Genomic DNA, 24,798 nt, shown 5'->3' with positions numbered 1-24,798 from the left:
CCCTGTGTGGAGGGTACTTGTGCATTCCTCAGCAAAAAGCCCAGGGCTGTCACGATCAGGCATTGCACGGGTTGGGAAAAGGCCCTGGGCACCTGGAGGCTGGTCTGCTTCTCCATCATCCACCAAAACTGGTCTAGATGTCGTTCCTGCCAGGGCGGCCCATACTGCCCTGAGGTAATTCCGTTGAGGCCGAGGTGTGACCTCAGTTACTCCTGCCTAGTCCCCGAAGACCGCGCTGCACGGCCGGCCGCGGCGCTTTGCCTGGGTTCCGCCTCGCTGAAGCCGGACGGGCGGCAGCCGGGCCAGCCCTGCGGGACCCGCGCCCGCCTCCCTGCCCTGCGCTGCGCTGCGCTGCCCGCCACCGCTACCTGCATGGCCCGGCGCTGGCCCGCGCTCCGAGGGCGGCGGGGCGGGGGCGGAGGGCAGGGGAGGGGAGGGGCCCGGCGGCGGGGCCGTGCCGCGGCGGGGCAGCCGGGCGCAGCACGGTGGTAGCCGCGGCCGCAGAGGCTGGTGGAGGGCGGCGGAAAGTCACCGCGCCGCCCTCGCTTCAGCCGAGCCGCAGGTGGGGCGGGGAGGGGAGCGGAGGCGCCATCCCCCCGCCCCCGGGGGGCGCTGCGATGAGGTGAGGCGAGGCCTTGGGCGCTGCGGGCGGACCGCGACCGGGAACGGGCCCTCCCCTCCCCGCCGCCGGGCGGCCCAGCGCCGGCTCCGCGCAGGTGGGAGCAGCGCTCAGCGGCAGCCCTGCCCGCCGGCGGGAATCGCGGCTGGGGCGGGTGCGAGCGGGGCTGTTCCTGCAACCTCCTCTGCCCTCCGCCGCGGCCCGGCCCGGCGCCTGCCGCGTGGGGAAGCGGCGCTGCCCGCCGCGCCGGTGGGGCTGCCGCGGCCTGACGAGCGGGTGCCGTTTGCTTCCCCTTTGCCGAACTGCAGGCAGCGGGCGGCGGCGGCGGGCAGGAGGTGCCGCCGCTGCCCTGAGGTCGCGGCGGCCCGCGGGCGATGGATGGGGAGGGCGAGGCGGATCTCTCCAGCGACACGGCGGCGCCGCGGTGCAAGACGACGTCGACCCCCCGGCTGCAGCCCTGCGCCTGGAGCAAGCCCCGGCCCCAGTCGTACCAGACCGCCAACGGGGTGCTCTTCACCGACTTTCCCGTGGAGGACAGGTGCACCTTCACCGTGACTCAGCCCGCCGGCACCGTCAGCACCTGCCCAGGCAGCGGAGCGCTGCGGAGGGGCCCCTCATTTTTCAGTTCCAGCATGGGATCGGTGTCCAACGGGAAGGTACGGCCTCCAGCCTGCCAGGCCGTCTCTCCTGAGCGGTCCCCCCAGGCGCTCGCTCTGGTTTCGAACAGTCCTGTCGGTTTTACTGCCAACGGCACCATTACCTCACCGGGCAGCCAGCTGGGTCATCCCCCGAGGACTTCCAGTCAGTCAGCACTTACACCGCAGCAAGAGCGGATTGTTTTTACAGGCAGCCCTCAGCCCTCACCTGCTGGAAAGGCGCCTTCCCCCAGTAACAGCAACGCGGCAGCGCTGCCCTTGCAATGCAACCGGATTTCTAAAATAGCAGAAAAAGTGCCGCAGGGGCCCCCCGCGGTGTCCCAGGCGATGTCCCCAGCACAAGGCATAGCTCCTCAGAGGCCTGCGTCCACTCAGGAGCAGCCCGTGGAGCAGCAGCCCGTGGTCCTGAGCACCAACAGCCCTGCTGCTCTCAAGGTGGGCACGCAGCAGATCATTCCCAAGAGTTTGGCTTCTGAAATAAAGGTGACGAGCAAAGCCAACAGCCAGAACGCAGAGACGAGCAAGAGGGTGCTGAAGGTCCGCAGCATGGTGGAGAGCCTCAGCGTGCCTTTGGTGGCCGATGCTGAGGAGGAGGCTGAGGGTGACCTGGACAGCCCGGGGACCCTGCGGCGTGGCCTGAGGTCGACGTCCTACCGCAGAGCGGTGGTGAGCGGCGTGGACTTCGACAATTCTTCTAATTTTAAGAAAAAAAACAGAATGTCCCAGCCCATACTTAAAGCAGTTGTTGAAGATAAAGAGAAATTTTCGAGCCTGGGGAGGATAAAGGTAAGTTGTGCTGATAGGTGTAGGCTACACAGAAGCGTGATTTTTGCAATCTCTTGTGTTTTCCATAAACGATGGGGTTTTTCTCAGTTTGCTTTTTGCTGCCACAAAACTTTTGGTAGTTAAGTGATCTGTGGGACTTGTCGTTACCAGTGTTGCTTTCAACGTAAAGTGGCGGAAGCTTCAGGGCCGCAATTCTATTGAAGCCTGGGCAGCTCAGGACTGTGTTGTGTTGATGGCAGCCTCATGCATTCCCTGCTGGGTTCCCCAGCACTTCGAGGTTTTCTTTCACAGTCAAATTGATGTTTTAAAACCTGTTTCCCAGAAAGGAGTAAACAGGAAAAAAAGAGGCATTGACTTAATAAAGTCTGCCTGCTAGATTAAATAGACTGACAGAAAAATGAGCTTCGTCCCTTACTCCTCTGAAACATGAGTTTTAAAGTATTTTTTAAAATCAGAGTGTGATTTTTAAATTGATAGAGGCCACTTCAGGTATCTTTTTGTGGTGTAATTTTAATGCTCACAAGCAAAAGTAGAATGTCTGCTTTTAATTCTTGATTGCAATCCATTAGGAGTAGTAGACTTATACTGAATGTTAATATATTAAATTATACTTACTGAAAATATTCTTTTACTTGAACATACCATATTGTAATCTTGTATTTCTATCTTTTTAAGTGTAATTTGTTACTTTTTAAAAAATGTAGTGGTAGATTTCTGCTGAGTGTTTGGAATTGTGTAATAAAGTACTCCAAGCTGAGGGGTAATGCTGTTGCTATTAAAATAATTATCAGCTTTATGATAATTTCCAGCCAAATTAAAAACTATGGTTATGGAAGCTTTTGTGAAAATGCTACAAGTGGTGAAATAGTAATACATCAAATTGTGAACTACTGCTGAGCAGGGAGGTGGTTTGTTTTGGTTTGGGTTTGGTAGTAGACTTTAACAGTAGGTTATGTTTAAAATAGCAGGACATGACATTGTCCTGTCTTTACACACAAAACCCTCTTTGCTAGTAGCGTTTTTTTAAATAGACTTCTTAGATCGTAGAACTTGTTGCACCAAAACAGCTGTTTTATTTCAGAGGTTTGTTTTGGTCTCAAAACGTTAGTTTATAAAGCACTTAATGTGGTGGTTCTTTGCAGAGTGTGTGGAAAGAGACAGCTGCTCAGTCCTGTACCTTATATCCTTGTTGAAAAGCCCCGTGACAGGGGAATGAGTTACAAGTTCACTGAACTCTTGTAAAGCTAGTATACTGTGCTTTTGAAACATAGGGAAAATAAAGCATTTGGGACAAATATGTATAAACAGTGCACGAGAGAAGGAAAACTAGAGTAAGTTTTCACTTTCTGTGATGAAGCAATTGTTTTCATGATACTTGTCCAACATCAGAAGTTTATAGATTAGGGCCTGTTAATTTGGTGCTTAAGTATCAAATAAATAGGAGTTCTTGTTACTGTTGGTTATTTTACATTCTTCTTTTAATGTGTATATGTCTCTCTCCTGTTAAAATTATCAGAAGAAAATGCTGAAAGGACAAGGGACGTTTGATGGGGAAGGTAAGCCCTTTTCTGTACAGACTTGATAATAAGCTCAATCACAAGAGAAATTAACTTTATTTTGCACGCTTCTTTTGCATGTAGTCAAAACCCAAGTACCTTGTTTTTCAGTAAACTGACTACAGTACGGAACCATAATTTTGACACTGGACATAATTTAGGGAATATTTTAAAGAGTATAGAATGGCAGGTTAAAAATGGCTTTTTGTTTGAAGGGCTTCTTTTCAACTTAAACTCCTGTGCCTCCTAGTAAACGAACTGATGGATGTGTCTATCTCGGCGCCAACAGTTCTGTAGAATTACATAGGCAAGGCTTGTTCCTCTGGTTGGGACTGCCTTCCTGCCTGTTCCCTGCCACTCTTCCCAGGTGCAAGATGTAGCTTTTGTGGGTCAGCTTACGGGTTTTTGGCTCAGCTCTTGCAGCAGGTGCCTGAATTGTTATTCTCCAAGTTTATGGTTGATGCAGCTATTTCCCTCTCTTCCTCATAAGGCAAGGGTGCTGGGGTAAATTCCTTGACTTTGTAATGCTTTTCTTTTCCCGCTACCCAGGCTTTAAGTGTCAAAAAACCACTGTCCGTGTATCTGCTCTTTTATGTTACTCATTAATTCTGGGCTTTGCCAAGTTTGCTGCTTTTCCCAGTATTTCAACAAGAAAAAATTCTTTCCTGGCTATGAGTCCATGGAAGTTTCGTTATAGTAACTGCTACTCTCTTGGCTTTTCTCTGCTTAATGCCTCCTGAAGGTCATCTCAGCTGCCGTGTTACCTTCCTTTTCCTCTTATTTCTATTTTCAAAACTTCCCACTTCATTCTGTTTGCATCACCCCCTATCTTACTCTTATTTTCATCTTTTCTCACACTATCTCCTGATGACATTTTCTAGATTCTCTTCCAATGACTCCCTTCTATCTTGGACTGATCCCAACTAATAACTTTCTCTGTAATGCCGCTCAGAATTCAGTTACTGTACACAATTTCCTGTCTTAAAAGCGTATAAACTATATAGACACATTCCAAAGAACAAATACGAAAGGCCAGACCTTGTATAATACTCAGCCAGGGCTGTATGGTCCAAACAAGTGGAATAGATCCACCCAGCCCAGCATAAGACCTCAGGAGTTGCAACTGAGCAGCCAGACCTTTCACTTATTTCCCCTTTCTCTTGTAGGGGAAAATTGGATACTGTCCAAAGCCCAGCCCATCTCTAAAGTACCTTTCAGAGCTTGCTTTCTTAACAGCTTAATCCATCTGTAGGTTCTTCTGGTCTTGGATTTCTATGTCCTTTTCTGTCTGCTTTTGAGAAGAGTCTGTGGTCAAGGAGGTTGGGAAATGGAGAGGGTATGCTCCGCACCTGTGTTTCTTTGCCGTTGATACTACTGTATTAATACTGACAGTACTGAAATGTATGACGAGTGTATTTTGTTTTAAGGTTCATAGGCCTCATGCTTATTCAAGTGAGCCTTGAAGTTTCTCTTTGGAATAGTTCTGACCTCAAATTTCTGAAATTTGGGTCATTTTCTTCTGTTAGTGAAGTGCAAAGACTGTAGTTAAAGCTGACAGAATAAAAGTTGGCATGGGTAGCGGACTTGTAATGGTCTTGTAGACTAAAATAGCTGGACCTCCAGATTAGTGACTCTGTTCTACTGACACGCTTGTCCCATCTTAAATTGCTGGCTAGTTATGAAACATTGTACAGCAAACCAAGGAAGAAAAAATTGTTTTCTGTTTTTTTCTTGACAAAGGACACATCTGTTCTTTAATTCAGTCAGTGTGGATCTTTTTGGTAGTGGTACAGTGATCCATTGTTACTGTACTGCACCATTGTCCATCCTAAATAAGATACTATCTTTGTCTGTAGGAGTTTGTGAACGGCACAGTGACATTTTGGTTTCTTTCATTGTTTAACTGTTACTTACAATTTTTGTGAAAGCAACTAAGCTAACTTTCTAGTAATTAATGACATACTGTTGTTGTTTTATAGAAAACGCTGTATTATATCAGAACTATAAAGAAAAAGCTCTGGACATAGATTCTGATGAAGAGTCTGAGCCCCGAGAGCAGAAATCGGATGAAAAGGTTGTTTTTCACTATAAGCCCCTGAGATCAACATGGAGTCAGCTGTCTGTTGTGAGTATTTGGTCAATGTATAGCCAAAGACAGAGTATCTAAGAGCGTATTGGAGCAAGTCTTTTTGCTTGCTACTGGAGTTTTCAGCCGAAGTTTGTCACCTTGTCCCTCCCAAAATATAAGGTGTCTCTGAATATTCTTTTATCGACAAGTTTGCAACTGCTCAGATGTTACTGATCCAAATTTGGCGGTCTCAATTTAGCTTTTGTTGAGGTTTTCCCCAACAGCTTAAAGAAAGCATAAATCAAGTTTTCTCAGTCAATTTTAGTAGGTATAGACTGATGCTTCTGCCAGAATCCTTGGTTACCTGATACTCCCTTTTTCTAGAGCTAGTGTTTGTGAGCTCGTGTGGCCACACAACAGACTGGTTATAGAGTATCCGATTTGAAATCACCAGGAAAAAAAATTCAATGTAGTTTACAATGAAACTAAATACAACTTTGAAATGCAAAGGAATTAATATTTCATAATTTTACTCTCTACGATACATTTCTATTATTTTTTTTTCTTTTTAAACTATGCTGGAAAAAAAATCAAGCATGTCTCAAAAGTTTTGTTTGCATATTCAATTGAAGACCCTGACTTTGTACTTCCCACCACCAGTAGAGATGGCAGCGTGGGCCTCGCCTGCACAGGGTGTTGGCAGCCGTACTGATGCAGGTCCTTGGGAGAGTTACGGCTTACAATGATGTGTGCTACTGTATCTGGCTATTCTGAGTGAGGTACTGTCAAAAAGCCTGAGAAGACACGTTTAAATCCTAACAGCACGGAAACTCAGAGCGAAATCTGTGTTTTGTAGTTCCTTTCAATAAATTGGCATGGTGTGGACCAAACCTTAAATAGGATTTAGTCTTTTTTTTTTTTTTTTTTTTTTTTTTTTTTTGGCTAAACTTTGTTTTTCACTTCATAAGAACAACATGGAAGTCCTGATCAATAACTGGTCTTTGTTTTACATAAAAAGCAATGCAATTGAGAGTTCATTTGGGGGTCCTGTATTTGGCAAAGACACAACTTTAATGATTCTTAATAAAAAAGAGAAAAAAGTGTGTGTGTGAATGAACTAATAGGGTGAATTATACTAAAGAAAAGCTTCAGTTAGTTACAAGTTTCTGCTGAATTGTTCTAAATTGCTGCAATAAGTTGATTTGACTGCATATATTTAAAGGGAACCATTTCAAAAGAGCTGAGTATTCAGATGGTGGTATTGTGCTATCCTTGGTGCAGTCTGTGAAGCATGTGCAGTGACTTTTTCTTAGTAGCATCATAAAACAAAGTAGGATTCAGCTGTTTTAATCAGTACTGTAATCTTACTAGCATCCCTGCTAATAAACTGGCAAATTAATGATACTAGTTGATATTTCTACAGGCCTTCCTATATGCATGATTTTGAGACTAAAGAAACTGTAAAAAGTCTGTGTTTCTGTGGTTAATTTTATCCTTCGATCATTTCTGTGGCTTCTGGAGGGATATCCTTAAAAGGAAGGGTTTGGGGGTTTTTTGGTTTTTGTGTATGTAACTTGTAGAATGTTGTAGAGCCTCATCTATAAGTAGCGTAGGAAAGGGTAGTTATTACATGACATGATCACCTAGAATATTTGACAATTGGAGCCACTGGCTGTCTATATCCTCTATAAATTAGTTGTAAAGCCTCAGCAAGATAGTATAAGGCTATTTAAATTGCCTGTTTAGAGGAGCTGTCTCACAGACGTTGATGACCTTTTGCAGTTTAAAGTATTGAAATATGAATCCCTCTTTGATTCAATAATTATAAAGAAGGCAAGACAATGTGGTTTTGAAAAGATTTGCTTTAAATTTTCTTTCAACAAGTCAAGTACTTTAAATGTAGTTAATTTGCTTAATGTTGCAAAAATATTTGTTTATGATGAAGTCAAATTGGTTTTTGTTCTGCCTTCTAGGCAAACTAGCAGTTAAATGTTCAACAGCTGAGGTATTTTGGAAGGAATGCTATTCAGTAATAAGAATAATTTCAAAAACGCTAATTTGTTGTGAGACCAAAATAGTATGAAGATCATCTCAGGAAGAGAACCATTCTTCTGCCATGCTTACAGTTATATAAACCAACTTGTTCTTTATGATTTCTAGCAGAGCAAACTTGTTCAGTGTCTTTACTTGATTTACAAGCCTGGAAGTGGGGAGTATATAGGAGAAGATAGTGCACTGTGAAACCAAAATATGGGAATCTGAATCTCATGGTGTCTGTGTTTATATCTCTCTGGAAAAATTACATGCTGTCAATGTGTATTAAAAAGCAAACATGGAATTGTAACAAGAAGTCAGCTGGAAAATGTCAGAGTTTTGTTTCAACGTAGGTTAGGAAAGAAGGAGAATAATATGTTTATGGTGTTTGTTAGGAGTGACTGTGCTAGCAAATCAAGGGGAAAGATGGCAGAATGAATCCACTCTTTCTGCAGGATGTTTCTTTGGCCATACAGGCTTGACAACTGGTGCAGTTCTGACCAGACTTTCTATTTGAGGGGGGTACTGAAACCTTCATGTATGGAGTTGATGATAATAATAATAAAAAAGGGGCATTTCTGTCTTCCTGCAGTGTATGCACACATGTGAAACTAAGATTGAGCTTTTCAGAGAATGTTTAAATACTCTGAAATAGAGTGCTATTTAAATCCAGTTCCTTTCAAATTCCTCTTGAACCCTCTTCCTCTTTAGATTCCTGTTACAGATTAGACAGCTAACAGTAGCTAAGCAGATGGCTAGGTGAAGAGCTAGCTTATCTCTGTTCCTTCCAAACTTCATCTGTTAATTTAAAAATTTAGTTTAGGGAGAATAACTGGTATTTCCAATATCTTTTGATATTTTTGAAGAATTACCAGCAGATCATAGGCAGTGATACTAACTAGTGCACTATATTAAAGGTATTTACTTTCCAACAAATGCAGCATTCAGTTGGTATGGGTAATGACAATGTGTGTTATTGTGCATGCAAAGAATCATTGGTTAGGTTGGAAGGGACCTCTTGAGATCATCTTGTCCAACCCTGCTTGAGGAGTATTTATGTAGTGCTGCATCGAGATTTTGCACATTCTCTCAACTGCTGTCTCTGTAACCCAAAACTCTTCCCAAGCTTTGTTCATCTTGTGTTTCATTTTTCTGATCATCTCTTTCTCTAGTTTGGGACATAGTTGTGATTTTTAAAACTCATTTCAAATGCTGCAGCAAGTTGCTTTACCGAGCCACTTGCACCATCGCCTTCCCATGGCTGCCTCTTCTCTGTGGTGTCAAACAAAAACTGGTTTTACTGTCAAGGTTCTTCAGGGCTTATCTCTGCGTTAGCTCTCATTTGTCTCCCAGTATCAAAGGGCTTATGTTCAGTTTGGTTTATGCTGCAGCCACTTACTGTATTTCTCAAATATTTCTGGTAAGTTCCACCCCTGCAGCACCTCTTTATTTTGGAGGAGCGTCTTGTACATAACCACAGAGTTAACTTGTCATTCTTCCATCCTTTCCTCCTCGTCTCCATGGTTGAGTCAGTCATAACAGAGTTGCTGAAATACAGCATGCCAGTGTGACAATAAGACAATATTAGTAGCTGTAGTGTTGGGCCTCTTCCATTCTTTCTGGTTATGTTCTTAGCTTCCGTTAAGTTTTTGTTTGCATAGTATCACAAATGTAATTTTTAGGCTATTTTGGCCAAAACATTTTGGACACCTCAAAAATAGGAATTGAATTTTCTTTCGCAAAGTATGCCAAAAATAGTCTCCGTATTTGGGCCTCGTTCTCTTTGGAAGTGTTGCTGCTGATTAAGAATATAAGGTTGAGCCGTTTGCTTGTGTGATGAATTTATACGTGTACTTTGTATGTACACACCCATACGTGATAAAATAATGATCATGAAACAGAGTTACAGTTTTTGAACATGAATACAAGAGTTGCTGCATTGACCTCACTGGAAATTTGCAGTTGCTGTATTAACAGGAAGCATTGAAATCACTTTTTCATAGGTATTTCCTGTGTCGGCATATTTTTAGAAAAGTCCTCCGCTGCATCCAGAAAAAAGTGACATTGTGCTTCCTAGTTAGCACTTTAAAGCTTTCAGGTTGTTGATTGAAAGGTACTTTAACAGTTTTATAGAAGGATATCTAATTAGTTCTTGGTTGGTATTCAGAACTGTATGCTTGTGGTGACGTAGGAATCTGTAACATGTTCAAAAGAACAATTGCTTGCACACTGGACTATTTATAAGTATATACATGTCTGTGTGTACTTTGGCGTGTGCACAAACCAAAGTGCGGCATTTTTTAACATTGTGCCATCTTTACTCTTGAGCCTGCTATCCAGGTTTGTGGTGCAGGGTATGCAGGAATAAAATGAGGAATAGTGTATCCTTTAAAATTCCAGGGAGCAAGTGGAGTAAGAAGAGAAAGCTATTGATGATAGTACGGTAGGAGCTTTTGGAGAAGACTGGAAGAGAAATGGGAGAATGGCAGTGCATCCGTTAGGCTTCGTGTCGCGTGACGCACTGCTGCTCCACCAAGAGAACAGTGTCTTTCACACGCCTGCTGCGGTGCCATGGCCACTTGCCCCTGCCGTGGTCCAGCATGCCATACCATGCCCTACACAGGTGGCCCTCCTGGTGTGGGGTCCTGTGTTTAGTGCTCCTCTATGAAATGCATGACAGCAGTCACTCGCTGGTGCTTTGCTTTCTGGTTTGCCTTTTTTTTTGTTTTTAATGTTCCCCTGTTAAATGACATAATATATGCGATTTGCCCCAGGAAAGAGTAAAGTTCAGGGTCTGTGATATGGAATTTGGTAGCTAAGCGTGTGGCTTCAGGCTGTGGGAAGCGTGGCTCTGGCTGGAGTTCGTGATGGGTGTGTGTGGAGAGCTGGGGCAAACTTGTCTTGGCTGATGTGGCTGTAGGGTCCAGAGTGGGGAGAGACATCGTTGTAGAGCTGAGAATAGAAATACTCAGCTTTGCTGTGTCTGTTTAGGGTGAAGCTGGAGCTCCTCCAGAAAAAATTTTTAGCCTACAAACTACCTGTCTAGGTAGCTGTCTAGGCCTTTAGGTGTGTTTAACAAAGACACCAAGATTTTTCAGGCCAACTCAGAAAATGAACCTTGTGATGTATCTGTGTTAGTCAAGAAATCTAACTTGAAAGGAGAAAACAGTTTTCATGCTTCTGTGTGTGTGTAAAATCCAGGGAGGTTGTGCAGGGTGACTGTGATTCAACTCTGCGTGCTTTTGCTGCAGTAGTTCTGTGTGTGTGTCTTGGGATAGTTTTTCATGAGATTATTTAGTTCTTTCAATAAGTCAGATGTCAGACATTATTGACTTATTTTTTTATTTTCGATGGTTCACTGCTGTTTTTCTGAAGTGAAAGCTGAATTCTTAGTCCAGTGTTTTGATAATTCTGGGGTTTGGTTTTTTTTTCTTTTTTTGAATTGTATTTTTCTACAAAAGATGTTAAAAATTTATTTATTTATCTTTTAGGTAAAGAAGAACGGATTATCGGAAGCAATCAGCCAGGAAGAAAGAAAAAGACAGGAGGTACTCTTTAAAGTAACACATTCTTTTTTGTTGCTTGTTTAGGGGTGCGCTGCATGCCTGATTTAACACTCTCTCCTTGTTGATAAAGAGTCAAGTTCATCACACTGCTTCCTGTGCTAGAGTGAAGCATCCTCTCTCCCCAGGGAGAATAAATAAACAAACCCCGTCTGTTGCTGATGTGCGCATGTCCCTGCCACGGGTCTCCTGCCAACGTCCTGCGGGTCTTGCTGGTGGAGCGGTTCCTAGGTACGCTCGCTCCAGCAGAAGTAGCCTGGTTGACGGCTGCTTGGAAGCAGCAGACAGTCACTGCTGTGTCCTGTACGAGGGAAGGTGTAAAATTAACCTTGCCTTCACAGAGGGTAGGAGGTGGTGCGTAAGTTGTTAAAGGCAGGGAGGAACAAACAACAGCTTTTTACAGTGCCCCTTAGTTGTAACTAATCCTGTGAACAACTCTGAACATGCGAGTGCTGTGTATCTGGTGCAACTAACTTTTTTCCTTTCACGCTGAAATGGAGTAGGTGCATCCGTGCTGACACCAGCAGCAATTACTGATGTAGTTATCTTTTCTCTCTCTGTCTCTTTCCCCTTTGCTCCTTTTGTCCTCTTTATCCACTTTCCCCTTCCTCTTTGCTCCTTTTGTCCACTTTATCTGCTTTACCCTCCGTCCTTACTTACAGGGGCTATATCAAAATGAATGAGAGGTGTTGAAAAGAATAGCCTGACCTAGCCAACTCTATACCTGCAGTTCTTGAGGTATGTCCTTCAATAGGAAAAGACCCAAGGTTTTTTGAATAGAAACTGTAGCATTACCTGCCATGGTAATTTGTTCCAGTATCTTCATTTCGCTTCAGGACATACCTCAGTGAATGTAGCCCAGTGAGACCTGACTGGGGTTTTCTGTGAAGTTCACAGATGTGTATGGCAAGCCTCAAATATTAATTTTGCTGCGTGACCTACAGCTGTTGTGTTCATACACGAAATACAGAAACGTCTTGTATTGCATACCTGAGATTTAGACAATATAGTTTGTTGGGGGTTTTTTTTAATAATGCTAGATTTCTTTGGCTGTCGTCTTTTGGGGGAGAGGCTGCGCAGCAGTTCAGGCCATGTGTTCTGCTTTTCTGTCTCCTCCTGCTGGGAAGCTTTGAGACGCAAGGCATTTATTTCAGTCGTATCCTTTAGAAGCCTTTAGTCTATGTTTCCTGGAGTCATATTTACATCCCTTCAAAGAGAACAAGTTCTTTAGATGCCTTTTAAATGTAAAGTCTTTAATGTTACCAAAAATGTTTTCAAGCCTGAGGGGTTTTTTATTTGAATATTAGAGGGTCATTCTTTCAGAGGGAGCCTAAATAAATATTCTTAAGATGTAGTTGTACTACCAATTCATGCGTTTGCTGTATTTCTTTTAAATTGGCTTTTATCAATTCTTTATCTATTCTTTAAATTGCTTTTTAGAGTCTAATAGATTATTTTTGCCATTATAATATATTGTCACTGCAGAAAAATAGATGTTTGCTTTCTACCTTGATTAAATGTCAATGTTGTGCATTCATACGCATCCCATCTTTCAGAATATGTTAGTGAGATGGATCTCTCTGACTATGAGACACATTTTCTTTAAACAAAAGATGCAGACTGATTTGAACTAAAATAATTTTTGATCTTCTTTTCTTGCAAGCTGGAAACTCTAATTGTGTACGTGTGTACAGAGTGCAGTATGCATTTTGCCTCTTCAGTGTTTATTGTCCATCAGGATTCAAACATCTGCTTACCTTGATATGCAAGTGAACCACAATATGGTTTCAGATGTTACTGAAAAACACTGTTAGCAAGCACCCAATAAATGCCACCCCGCCTCGGAATGTGGTGTAGTTACTGTATGTGCAAGTAACGATTGTTTCTTAATCCTTTTTTATTTTTTGTTCTCCAAAACGCGTTTTGGTCATGGTAAGATGATATTCTCTCCCTTCCTTACGCATTAGAAGCAAAGTATCTTTCTTTGTCACATTTATTTCTGACTATGTGAATGACCTTCTATTACCAAACTAGAGGTCCATGAGGGTCCTCAACAAAAGCATGAACAAAACCTCTCCAAAACAAGAATAATGAGAGAGCTTGTGTATTTTCCTGTGTTGAGCAGTGCCTGGGTAGAAACCAATTAGCCATGGAACTCTACAGCAATGCTTAGGTAAATCCTTTCTTTGTCAGCACAACTGGGAGAAGTACAACGAGACTGAAGATTGGAAATTAATTGCTGGGCAAAGGCCAAAATGCCCTTGTTAGGCACCGTTCTGCACGTTGGTAGCCAAGCAGTAGGTAAATTTGCTGGCAGAGTTTGGCCAAGGTCTGTATATGTTCTGTAGGTTCTCGAGGCTCACAGAGTTGGCAGACAGGCAATTTGATACTATTTTAAGCATCACCTTTGCATAACCTTCTTGCACAGCAGTATTTGCTCTTGTGAATAGCATGTAGTGTGTTGTAGCTGTTACCTAGCTGCTGCTCTCTCTCTCACCAGATCCCTTCAGCTTTTTAGGTAGGTAATGTGATGGAGAGACTACCGATATGTATATTAGACTTCTTTTCCTTGTATGTATAATGGCCCTGTACATTTTCTGTGGAGTGCAATCCTATTTGCACTGCATAAACCCTTAAGGCTTCAGCTAAAGCAGATATCTTTTTTTGTATTTTGCTCTAAGAAATCCAAACTTGTTATTTCATTATTAAAATCTCAGTTCTTTGAAGAAGACTTTTTTAGAGGGACAAGAATAATTTTGAAAGCACAGTCTGGGAACACTGAGACTCAGGATACCCAAGAGAAATTGTATTTGGTCAAAAGCTTACCTTATCAACACCAGCAGAATAAAAGATGCCTAAAAGCTGAATAGGTTTCTACATGAGAGGTGAAAACTTCCAATGGAACAAGCGTGTGGATTTCAGAGTCCAAGAGTCCATTAAAAGTTTGCTTTCTACGTCATCCAGCTGATGCAAGTTACAGTGCCTACTCTTCAAGTGGTAGGGCGATAAAACAGAGAAGTTGTTTGTGGAGGGTGAGGGAAGGTACTGGGGGTGTCTGTCTGGTCACTGATGGCTAAAGGGGATGGTGGCTGCCACCCCCTCCTGTCTGCTCTGCCTTGAGGCTTCTGTCCCAGCTGCAGATAGCTCAGCTTCTCGTGTGCCTGCTCCTGACTCGATATTTTAAAAGCAACCAAGATATTGCTGCTGCTATGTGACTAAAACCTGAATTTTGCAAAGGGTTTTGCTTTTCTGCAGATGCTTGGGTAAGCAGAGTTCTGCTACCCAAGAATGCTTTCAAGTAACTCGGCAGCCTCTGTTTAAAAAGCAAACACTGACAGGTCAGCAGTAGTATGACTGATACAAAGCTTCCAACCAGACCATAGAAGCAGACTTTTTTTTTTTTTTAATTAAAACCAACCAACCAAACCCCACCTCTCAGGAGCATGAACGGGGAGTAGTGTTAACTTCTTTTTTTGTCTTCAAACAATGTTTGCAGTTGCATTGAAAAGTCTGAATATAGACTTCTTAAAAAAGTATTTTTTTCTAGTATTAAATCACTTCTAAGTAAATGATACAACTATCACAGATATGAATATTTATGTTATAATCTCTAGCTTACACCCAATAACTTTTCTTTGCACCCTTCCTCCATGTTTTCCTTTTTTTTTAAATTAAAAAAAAAAAAGCCTAGTCAATAGTAAGTCTTATCTTTTCCCCCTTCACTTTGCAGGCGATATTTGAAGTGATATCTTCTGAGCATTCTTACTTGCTGAGCTTGGAGATTCTGATCCGGATGTTTAAAAATTCCAGGGAACTGAGCCTCACAATGACCAAAACGGAGAGCCATCACCTTTTCTCCAATATCACAGATGTTTACGAAGCAAGCAAAAAGTAAGTGTAACAATGCATTTCCACATTTTAAAAAAATTAGACATTTTAAAAATTAGAAACCTAAATTTAAAATTTAGTAATTAAATTTAAATTATTTACAATACATTTTTTTTAACTATATCTGAGGGATGATTACTGGTGGTCAAAATATCTTTGAACTAACTAATGAAGTAGACAAAATAGCATCTTTAGTGTTACCACAAATGAAGGAACAGCTGCAAGGTAGCAAATTCAGCAGAAATTTAGGCCTGACAATTTAAGAATGAGAAGTCAAATGTTGCATATTTTAATATGCAGAGCCTTAATTTATTTACAGCTTATAAAAAAGCTAGAATGGAATTTGATTCTCTGCTCTTTGAGAGCACCAAAATATATGTGCTCTGCAGTGCTAAAGAATCATTTCATATAATAGAAACAGCTAACGTTTTATTTTGTTTGGTTTATTTGGTTTTGTAATATGAGTAAGCCCCTGTTTGTTTGGATTATATTTTCCTTATGTACCTCACCAGCAGCTCCTTGAATAGTAGAGCTTGGTTAGTACAATCTATGATACGTGGTAGTGTTTACAGACTCAGGCTGTGCCTTGCCTACACTCTTGTTCTCTGAGGCATCTTGCTCTTCCTTGGAAAAATCTTAGCTTTTCTTGCCAGAATACTATTTTTAAAGTTGAACAGTTGTTTACTTGCCTGGCTGTACTGATTTAGTAAGGAGAGCTTACAGGTAGGCTGAACTGGAGATGTCCAGTTATTATTTTAATACCTGTTTCAACATAAAAGCAAGTTGGAATCTCAAGTAACCATTTCAGGTTGGTGACCATTTTGGAAGAATGGTCATGCTAGTTTGAAGATGGAAAATACAAATTACAGTGGACATGCGCATGAGTTTGACAGACTCACCTTGCCGCTATGTTTGAGCTCATGTTTAATGGGGTAGGCACGATACTAGTTTCTCTGAAAATTGGTAAGGAAGGAAAGAACTTAGGGTATTTTAGTAGAAATAAGCATCCTTCAAATCTAAACAGTTCCTAAGCTAAACATTGATACATCGAACATTCATACCTAGGCTTTACAGTCATCAAATTAAGCTTAGTCTGCCCTTACTGAACTGTTGAAAATTGAGCAAGAGTTTCATACTTGCCCTTAAGAACCGACTCTTGCCAGTGTTTTCCTTAATCAGTTGAATCACTGTTTACTTTCTTCTGAGTACTCAATGTGCAGCATATGCTGTGACTGTGGTATCTTTTATGTAAACAGCATAGGCATTTTGCTATTCATGAGCAGTGCAGTGCACCATAGCACCTGACACCAGAGACTTTATTTCTGTTAAAAGGAAGATGAGCTGTGCTGTGCTTTTTTTTTTTTTTAAGTTTTTTCAGTGCAGTCACTAACCAGAAAAACTGACACACTACACGTAGTGCCTAATGAAAAGGAAATGTTGGCAGTTCTTACACAATACAAAGGCTGAAAAGTCTGTTTAGGATTGCTGATAATTACTGCTGGAATTATTTAACACAAGACATGCACGTGTATGTGCGCTCACAGTGTACTTCAGGGCTATGAATACTTCAAACTCTATTTCAAAAAGTTGTTTAATGAGGCTGTGCTTTGTAATAACTTGTTGGTTATCCTAGCCTGGTTAATAGCAATATCAGCAGGTGAATTAGTGGCCTACATAACTAAAAAATAAAAATGTCTATGCTTCTTCATACCTCATTTTCAGTTTGACATCAAGCACAATGGCTGAAGGATGTACATGGCTTAGTTAAGATTCCAATTGATCTTAACCGTAGCACTGTACAACTTTCTCTCTCTACCTGTGGAACAGAAAAATATTAGCCTTGTTTCAGAATGGGGCTAATGGTTGGATAAGGAATCTGTCAGGCTAGGAATATCTCTGGAGTCAGTCTTTCCCATCTTTTCAGCTGTTTTTTGGTTTCCTTTTCTTTTGTCCCCTTTGATTCCTTCTTATAGAAATTGTGAAGTTCTGAATTCTTTAGCACTAAACCCACATTTACCTTTGTGGAATTTCTCAAGTTCCATGTTCCCAGTCATGGTAATGTCCTTTCTTGGCTTCTATTTCTCTGAAGCCCCACAAAGTCTGTGGAATTTTACATCTGTTGTGCAGCAGTTTGACTTCATGTCTTCTGAAGTTTATGCAGTAATAAGATTTTGTTTCATGTGGCATATACGTGAGAGTGTCTAATGTATTGTGTCAAGTACGAGCTTAATTTAGGAGCTATATAATAGGTGTACATGTGGACTTAGTCAGTATACCTTCATTTCTCCATCCTCTTGTTCCCTCTCGTTTCCCTCTATTTCTTACGGTTGAGGGCTTTTGCCAGATGTTGTACAGAATAGTACTTTTTAAAGGTGTCTCTTTACAATCCACATTACATGTAAAAGTAAAGTATCATGAGCCTGGTTTTTGCTAGACAAATGTTGATGTCACAGGACCATCATGTACTAGAGGGTAATTGCTGTCTTTATTAGTTTAATTAGCTTGCAGACTTGGCCTCTCCTTTAGATTTTTTCTTTAAGACACAGCTGACCATACTCTATAGCTATGTGAATAGGTGTGTGTTTGGTTTTTCCCTATGATGAATAAGCCTTCCAAATCATTAAATCCACTTTTATATTTCTCACTTAAAATATTTAAAGCAGAGATGGAGGTGGGGAGAGCAATATTTGTAGGGGAATTCTTACAACCGTTTTGATTAATAGTCTTCAAGGGAAGTGGGAGAGAAAAAAAAAAAAGGAAGAATGGAAAAATACCACACTAGCCTAAAATTATAATCTTATTCTTTCTTGTCTGGAAAGTCTAATGGTTTAAGGACTTGGTTTTTTTATAACTTGGAGTAAAACCAGAATTTGTAACTTCTTTTTAAACTTAAACGAAAACATATTTTGTTTCCTGAGTTATGCAATACTGTTAAACTATAACAAAACTCTGTGCTGGCTATCTACAGCTATCATTTGTGTAAACAATGAAAGTGATTTTGAAACAGAAGCCTCTTTCTTGGTGTCTTCAAACTATTGCTTCCCATTTTCAAGGTCTTTCAAGGCAGCAATATCCATCCTTTTGTTGTATAATTGTAATAAAATTGAGCACCTGTCCCATTATGCTATATTTTAAGCAGCCTTTCTTTTACTTAAAAATATAAGATCTGAGTATGAGTGTAGTTATCAGTGGTTTTGATTGCTCAGACAAAGTTTGGTGAGTAAAGAACATAAACGGATAAAAATACTTCTGTCAGAATTGCTTAAAGCTTCTATCTAGGAACTTTGGCTTAGAAAATGTTTAATGGAAACTCTCCAGAAACACCAAGATAGGTTTCTAATGCATGACAAGGCCATTTCTGATGGAACAAAGCTGTCTTTGTCACAAGCAGAATACAGACAGTAAAGAGTGTCTCTGCTTTTGGGAGCTCATTGGAATGTCTCTAACAAAGAAGAGTTGATCTGAATAACTTGTGCAACATACAGTGTGTTCGTTTATGAAAATGTTCTGTAAGGTGGCTTCAGAAAGCTTAAGTCTTTTATTGTGTATTTGCCTGTATGTGCAATATGGGAGTTCATAACTGATAGAACACGAAATCACACAAACTGCAGCCTGAGTCAGTGAGAGCTGTTCCATTGAGATGTAAGCTGGTGGGGATGCCATAAGCCAGCTCATTCAGAAATAAAAGCTTGTGTAGTCTGAGAATACTGCACAATCAATCTCGCTAGTAAGAAAAACTCCCTCTAGTCTCAGTACGTGGTGCAAAAGAGGTTGGTTTCCCCAGAGCCTGTCTTGGGAGAGAGGAGTTACCAGGACGTTAGTGAAATGTCTTGAATAACAATTGGTCTGACAGGTCAAATCACCAAATTTATAGGAGAAAGAAAAGCGTTAGCATTTTGTTTCTCTCTCTGCCATTAGGCCAGCAAAAGGCAAAAAGCTTATGGAATATCAGAAGGTTAGCATTAGCAGGAAAAGACACAAAAAATATTTTGACAGGTTCTGACCGTGTTTAAACTCTGTGTCTTGATTTCAGTAGAGAAGCCCATGTGTGTTTGTGAGGCAGGTTAACATCTTGTCTGAGTATCCTTAATTTAATTTTATATGTTTGAATATATGTTAGGAACCAGGTGAGCTTTCTCATAGCACTTTTTATATATTAGCTTAATGTTTCACCTCTTTCCAACATCCTTTAAATGATGCAGCTTCATCTTTTTCCATAGGAAAATACAGTCCTAGTGTTCATTTAAGTGTGTGTATTGAATCAGTTAACTAGGCATTAAACCCATTACTTTTAGAGAATGCAGAGTTCTGTTGCTCAGTTTCTTTGGAAGATTGCAAAAAAACCCCTAAAATCCCAAACCCAAAACCTGCATATAATAAAAGTAAAAATAAAAAATTAAATACTGTGAGTAGACCCTGGGTGATTCAGGTGACCTATAACGAGAGAGAATTATTCATAAGTTATAGATCACCCCCATTTGATTTCCAGGTAAGACAGTGATATAAGTCAGTAACATCCTTTTCCTATTTGGACTAGAGTGATGGTCTTAGTCTGTGTTCTGTATTTTATCACAGTTTTTGCCGTTAGCAATTTTTGAAGAAGGCTGATTAATGTCTTGAGGGCATCCAGCTGAGCTTGGTGACACTGAGGTATGATCTGGGGGAGAATTTCTGTGCTCTTTCAAAGAAAGTTGATCATACTGGAAGTTTCAAAGCAGATAAGTGGCTTCCTTGGGCTGAGTGATTTTGTTGGATGTGGTAGAGAAATGGGAACAAGAGGGAGAAAAGTCCTCCCAAATGATCTGGAAGCAGGATGTGAGGCACCTGTGGCTCTGTGCAGAAGCCGGTGGTTGCCTGGACCCATGGCAGGTGCTGCTGATCTGTAGTGACCACTAAATTTACCATTTGTGGCTTCTGCCTTTGTCCCAGCCTTGTGTAATCTACTTTTACTGCCGATGGGGCCTTTTTTGATTGTGAGGAGATTCCAGGGATTCTGGAGCACCTATTACAGAGCAGTGAGTCCAAAATACTTCTCCCCGCCCTTTAAATTTTAGGTGCTCACCACACTTAAATTTGCATTGTTGATGAATTTGCATTATATTGATGAGTTGGGACAGTGCATTTATCCTTGTGTTTCCTCAGATTGCTTCCTTCATGGTTTGTTCTGACATCAGCGCTCATTGCTGAACTCTTTGGCTTTAAAATCTAGGGATTATTTTTCTAGAGAGTTCTTGTGGCAGCTGAAAAAACTCTCTGGGTTGCCCTGTACTGTTTCTTTGTAAATGACTAGCAGTGTTGGTAAACAATAACTTAAAAATAATATGCAGTTGGTACTTGCATTCCTGACCCAGTGATCTTTTATAATTTAGCTTCCTTATTGGAAACAAGATTAGATACATGACTTCAATACTCAGAACAACAAATCTGAACAGTCATACTTCCCTCAGCTTTCTTGGGTGAACAGAACTTAAGAGAAAGCATGTTTTTGTTTTGGTTTTTCTTTTTAAACAAGTTTAGAATTTTTTATATATGTATTGTCTAATACTTGAGTTAGTAAATACTAATTATGTATACAAAAAGTGCCCTTGAAGAAAATACCTAGTTTTCCAGAAAACAGATTAAGACTTTAGCTTCAAATTATTCACTTACATGTATTTAAAAGAATACCCCGAACTCAGACTTAACATCCATCACCGTCATGGTGTGTTTTCATGCTTTGTAAGTAGACTAAAGTCTAGCTGTTGGTACGGGTAGGAGGAAACAATAGGAAGAGACTCGGGCAGTGACTCTGCCCCAGTGACTGGAGAATGATGACACCATCTGCTCGACTGTGTGCGCGCCTGTACTTCCCGCTGCCGCTCCTCGGTGACCCGGGTGTTGGTGTCAGAGCTGGGACCCCTGATGTGTCACCCGCAGTCACAGCGCTGACCAAAGCAGGGAAGCGCGCTCTTGGCCGGTACCTGTGGAAAGGTTTCTCAGCCAAGGATAGTTACTGTTGATAGTGAGCTGTGGGGAGGTTGTCGGGGGGGATGGTGTAACTCTTAAAACAGTTTCTGAGAACAGTCAGTATTTTAATATAGTATTGGTTTAGAGTAGCAAAGAGAAGCGAAGTGTTTTGCAGTACGTTCCCTTCTGTCCCGTGTAAAGTCCCGTGCAAGCTGTCCATTGCGTTCTCTGTTTCGGATGCCCCTCTGAAGGAATGCCAGCTACTTGTAAAGAAAACGGAGTCTACTCACAATTTGCTTGTCTCTGACTTGTGTGATCCTCTGTGAAATTAAATATAGCTCGTGTTAGATTTCACAGTCTCTGCTCAGGCGTCCTTATCTTTGCCTTCACGCCTGCTTAGAGGTGCTGTAAAAGATCACTTTTGTAGAGGCCATCTGAGAATCTTTACTGACGCTGCGAATGGCGCAGAAAGTGTTGGTGGAGGGCATTGGCAGTTGTGTATCTGTTACCAATGAATTTAGCCTGAGCCTGAAGTCAGTTATTAAAGCCAGATGGGACTAGAAGCCAGAATAAGTTTGTGTTATTTTGATTGTACAGTATCTTAAAGAAACACCAACATAAACATAAAACTTATATTGTCTTTATGGTTCTTTTTCCCCAATGGTGAACATATGACATTTAAATATTAGCTGCATAAAATTTGTATTTGTTCAGAAAATCATCTGTATCCCAGGGGTTATTTGTGGTGTTATTTAAATGCTGACCATGTTGGGTTTTTTTTTTCCCCCCCCTGTCTAGCATCCAACCTCCATGGTGTTTTACCCCACAAATCTTGAAATGCTTGTCAAGCTTTGCATAGACACGGTTTAATCCCTTTAAAATAGTATTAGCCAGTGCGATCTTTTAAGGAGAGCTTTGGGTCATGTTAATGATTGTGTTTACTTACTTTGCTAATTAATAATAGACACTGTAGCTGGATTTTGTTTAAAAAAAAAAAAAATACAAAAAATCAAGGCAACTGATTCGCCCATGTTTTCCAGATCCCTGGAGCTGCCATCTCATGCTTTGCTCAGAGTAGACCCTTCAGGGCATTGATTCTGAAAGATAGCATGATGCAGTCGTACATTAAGTGTCTTGTTTGGGTTTTAGGGGTTTTTATCTGCCAGTGTAGATGTACCCTGTATATATCAGCTCTTTTTACCACGTAATCAAAACCTCAATGACTACCACTTGCCAAGATCAACAGTAACAGATGAAGGCCTTCTCATTACAAGCTGCAGTACTGACTGAAGGATAGAGGGAGCCCATTCTTCTGATGAGTTTTACTCAAGAGTTTTCTAGAGTAAATAAGGGTGGTGGTTTTCCCCTGACTTCCCTGAAATAATGATTGCAATATTCTCAAGCATTTGCAGGCCAGGGGAGGAAAGAATTGAAGAGCAGTCTTGCTCAGCCCTCCTCTGTGGTAGGGTTGATTTAAACTTCTGCAGTAGGGTTGAGTTTACCTGAAAAGACACAGGCTGCAGGCTGCACCTGTAGTCACTCAGCTGTTGACTGTGTTACACTCTGGTTTTCTCTTAAGGCCTTCTCAATCTCTCCCATGTAGTACTGTCTCTGTTTTTTGGGTTTTTTTTTCCCCCTGCAAAACATGATTCTACTTCCTTATCACACTTGAACTGGACTGACAGCAAATGGCACAGAATAGTGAGCGGTAATGTGTGTGTTTCTTGGGGAAAAGGTTCAGTAGAAGAAAGGGCAAAGCACCCAAGGCTGTGAGATAGTGGTTACAATTGCTGTGTCATGTCAACTGCGTGATTGTAGGTGTGTGTGTTTATTGATTTGTAATTGTGGTTGCTGAAGATTGCTGATATTAACTGTGTTTGTCAGATGAAAGGTAACTCAATTTCTGTTTTAAATTTATGAAAACAGTATTCTTGAATAGTGGCCACTAGAACCTTACTTTGTTTTACCTCTCTCTAGAGAATTCTAGTAATTATTCCTTGTCTATCTACACTTGTGTTCAAAACTTCATCTGCATGCTGTCCTCTCAGTATTCTTTGTGTGTTTTATTACTGCCAAAATTATTTTGACAAATTAGTTGTCTTTGTGTCCCTTTCTGAAAAATTTATGACTCTGAAGCTCTGTACTGTCAATTTATCTTCCTGCGGAGATGCAGCACAGATGGTATGTAACTTGGTGTCCCAGATTCTTAGGAGGAAAGAGAGACTCACTGTCAGGTCCCTTTGGAACTTTTCCTCTTGTAATTAGATTACTTCTCAAAACTCTGCTGGCAGTCCTTGGTCTAGGACTTTGTGTTCAGTTTTTCGTTTGCTTCTATCACTAAGTACTTTTGGAGATACTTTTTTCTACTTTCTCTAGCTGAGGTCCTCAGCCTAAGAACTAAGAACTGATACTTTTCTACCTAATTGTCTTCTGATGACTGTTTTTAACGTTAACAGTATAGCTTTTATTAAAAAAGCAGCCACTCAAAACCCAAATCTTCGCTCACCAGAGACTTAAGATGGTTCGTGTTATCCAACAACAGATAATTTTGGCGTCAGATAGAAATAACTCATTTTGAGATGAAATATTGTTTGAAACATGGATTGAAACCATATTCTAGATGAATGGCCTTAAAACTGTGAGTTTAACCAAAAGAGTCATAACAGCCCTCTCTGTTGTAGAGGGCTGTTGTAGGACCAGCATAGTAGAGTTTGTTTATGTGTATCCTTCATTTTTTGCACACTGATGTAAAAGGTCCAGTTTTGGTGCTAGTGGTGCCTGGAGGTTTCCCCCTTCCCCATTACTCCCCCAGCTCAGCCAGCTGCCATCCAGATGAGAGGTAGCTGGAAAAACCCCACAAACCAAACCTGGTCAGAGTTGTCTTTCTTTCGTCTCCCTCACGCCCTTGTCAGCGTGATTCCCAGATGTAATCAGGCGTCAGCCCACAAGCAATTGTGGTGATGTACCTGAAAGAGCATGGTAGGGAAAGGAATGAATGTTGGACAAGAGCTGTGGAAGCTGGCATTGCCAGAACTATGGTGTGAAGCTGCCATCTGCCATAATATTTATTGGTACTGGAATCCATCCATATATTATGTAAACATATTCTCTGTTTTAAGAAAATAAATCTCACAGCAGCATTTGTAGCTGACTTTTTGGAGCCTCTGGCTCTTCTTCTGTGGCCTAACCTCTGCATAGAGTGTTATTTATGTGAATATTTGTGAAAGGACAGTAGAACAAAAATACTTAACAATTTTAAAGCCTTCCAGCTGTAACCAAAAACTATTTATCCAGTAGGTGTTTATGCATCCTTTCCTGCAGAGCATCACTGTCACAATCATCTGAAACTTAGTGCCCACACAGATCCTCTCAAGCTGTCGTGCTTTGTTGTTGGGTCTTGCAGGGTTTGTTCCAGTAGCAGCTTACGAATCTTTTGCAAATTGTCAGATTTACTGTTGCTGCAGGAAGCACAAAAGAGGAAAATTGTGTTTATCTGTGTATTTCTGTGGTAGTAAAGTGGGTGGATGTTCAGCAGTTACTCGAACTTGCATCTCTGCTTTCCTTGTACAGAGACTGAGAAGGAATGAAGAAGCAGCCTTTCTTAGTTGAGACTGAGCGATAAGTCTTCAAGAGGTCAGTCTGGTTTCAGAGCACTGCCATCGGCCTTCTTGCTTAAAAAGAA

General features: G+C 41.3%; 1 protein-coding gene across 2 annotated transcripts in view; it reads left to right on the top strand.

The window, feature by feature from the left end:
• Positions 1-362: 362 nt before the first annotated feature.
• ARHGEF26 (Rho guanine nucleotide exchange factor 26) overlaps positions 363-24,798 on the top strand; it is a 60,633-nt gene continuing 36,197 nt past the window's right edge. Inside the window, exons 1-6 of one of the 2 annotated variants that reach the window (XM_054834621.1) lie at positions 365-622; positions 928-2,061; positions 3,578-3,617; positions 5,597-5,742; positions 11,211-11,267; positions 15,013-15,173. In XM_054834621.1, coding sequence (XP_054690596.1) covers positions 994-2,061; positions 3,578-3,617; positions 5,597-5,742; positions 11,211-11,267; positions 15,013-15,173 — 1,472 coding nt within the window. In that variant the 5' untranslated portion in view covers positions 365-622; positions 928-993. Of the gene's footprint in view, positions 2,062-3,577; positions 3,618-5,596; positions 5,743-11,210; positions 11,268-15,012; positions 15,174-24,798 lie in introns of both variants that reach the window. The other variant, XM_054834622.1, reaches the window with a different exon arrangement.

This window comes from Grus americana, chromosome 9, assembly GCF_028858705.1.
Source record: "Grus americana isolate bGruAme1 chromosome 9, bGruAme1.mat, whole genome shotgun sequence".
In the NCBI taxonomy this organism is placed as follows: domain Eukaryota; kingdom Metazoa; phylum Chordata; class Aves; order Gruiformes; family Gruidae; genus Grus; species Grus americana.
Note: the sequence above shows the minus strand (reverse complement) of the source record. Positions and strands in the feature narration are given on the sequence as shown.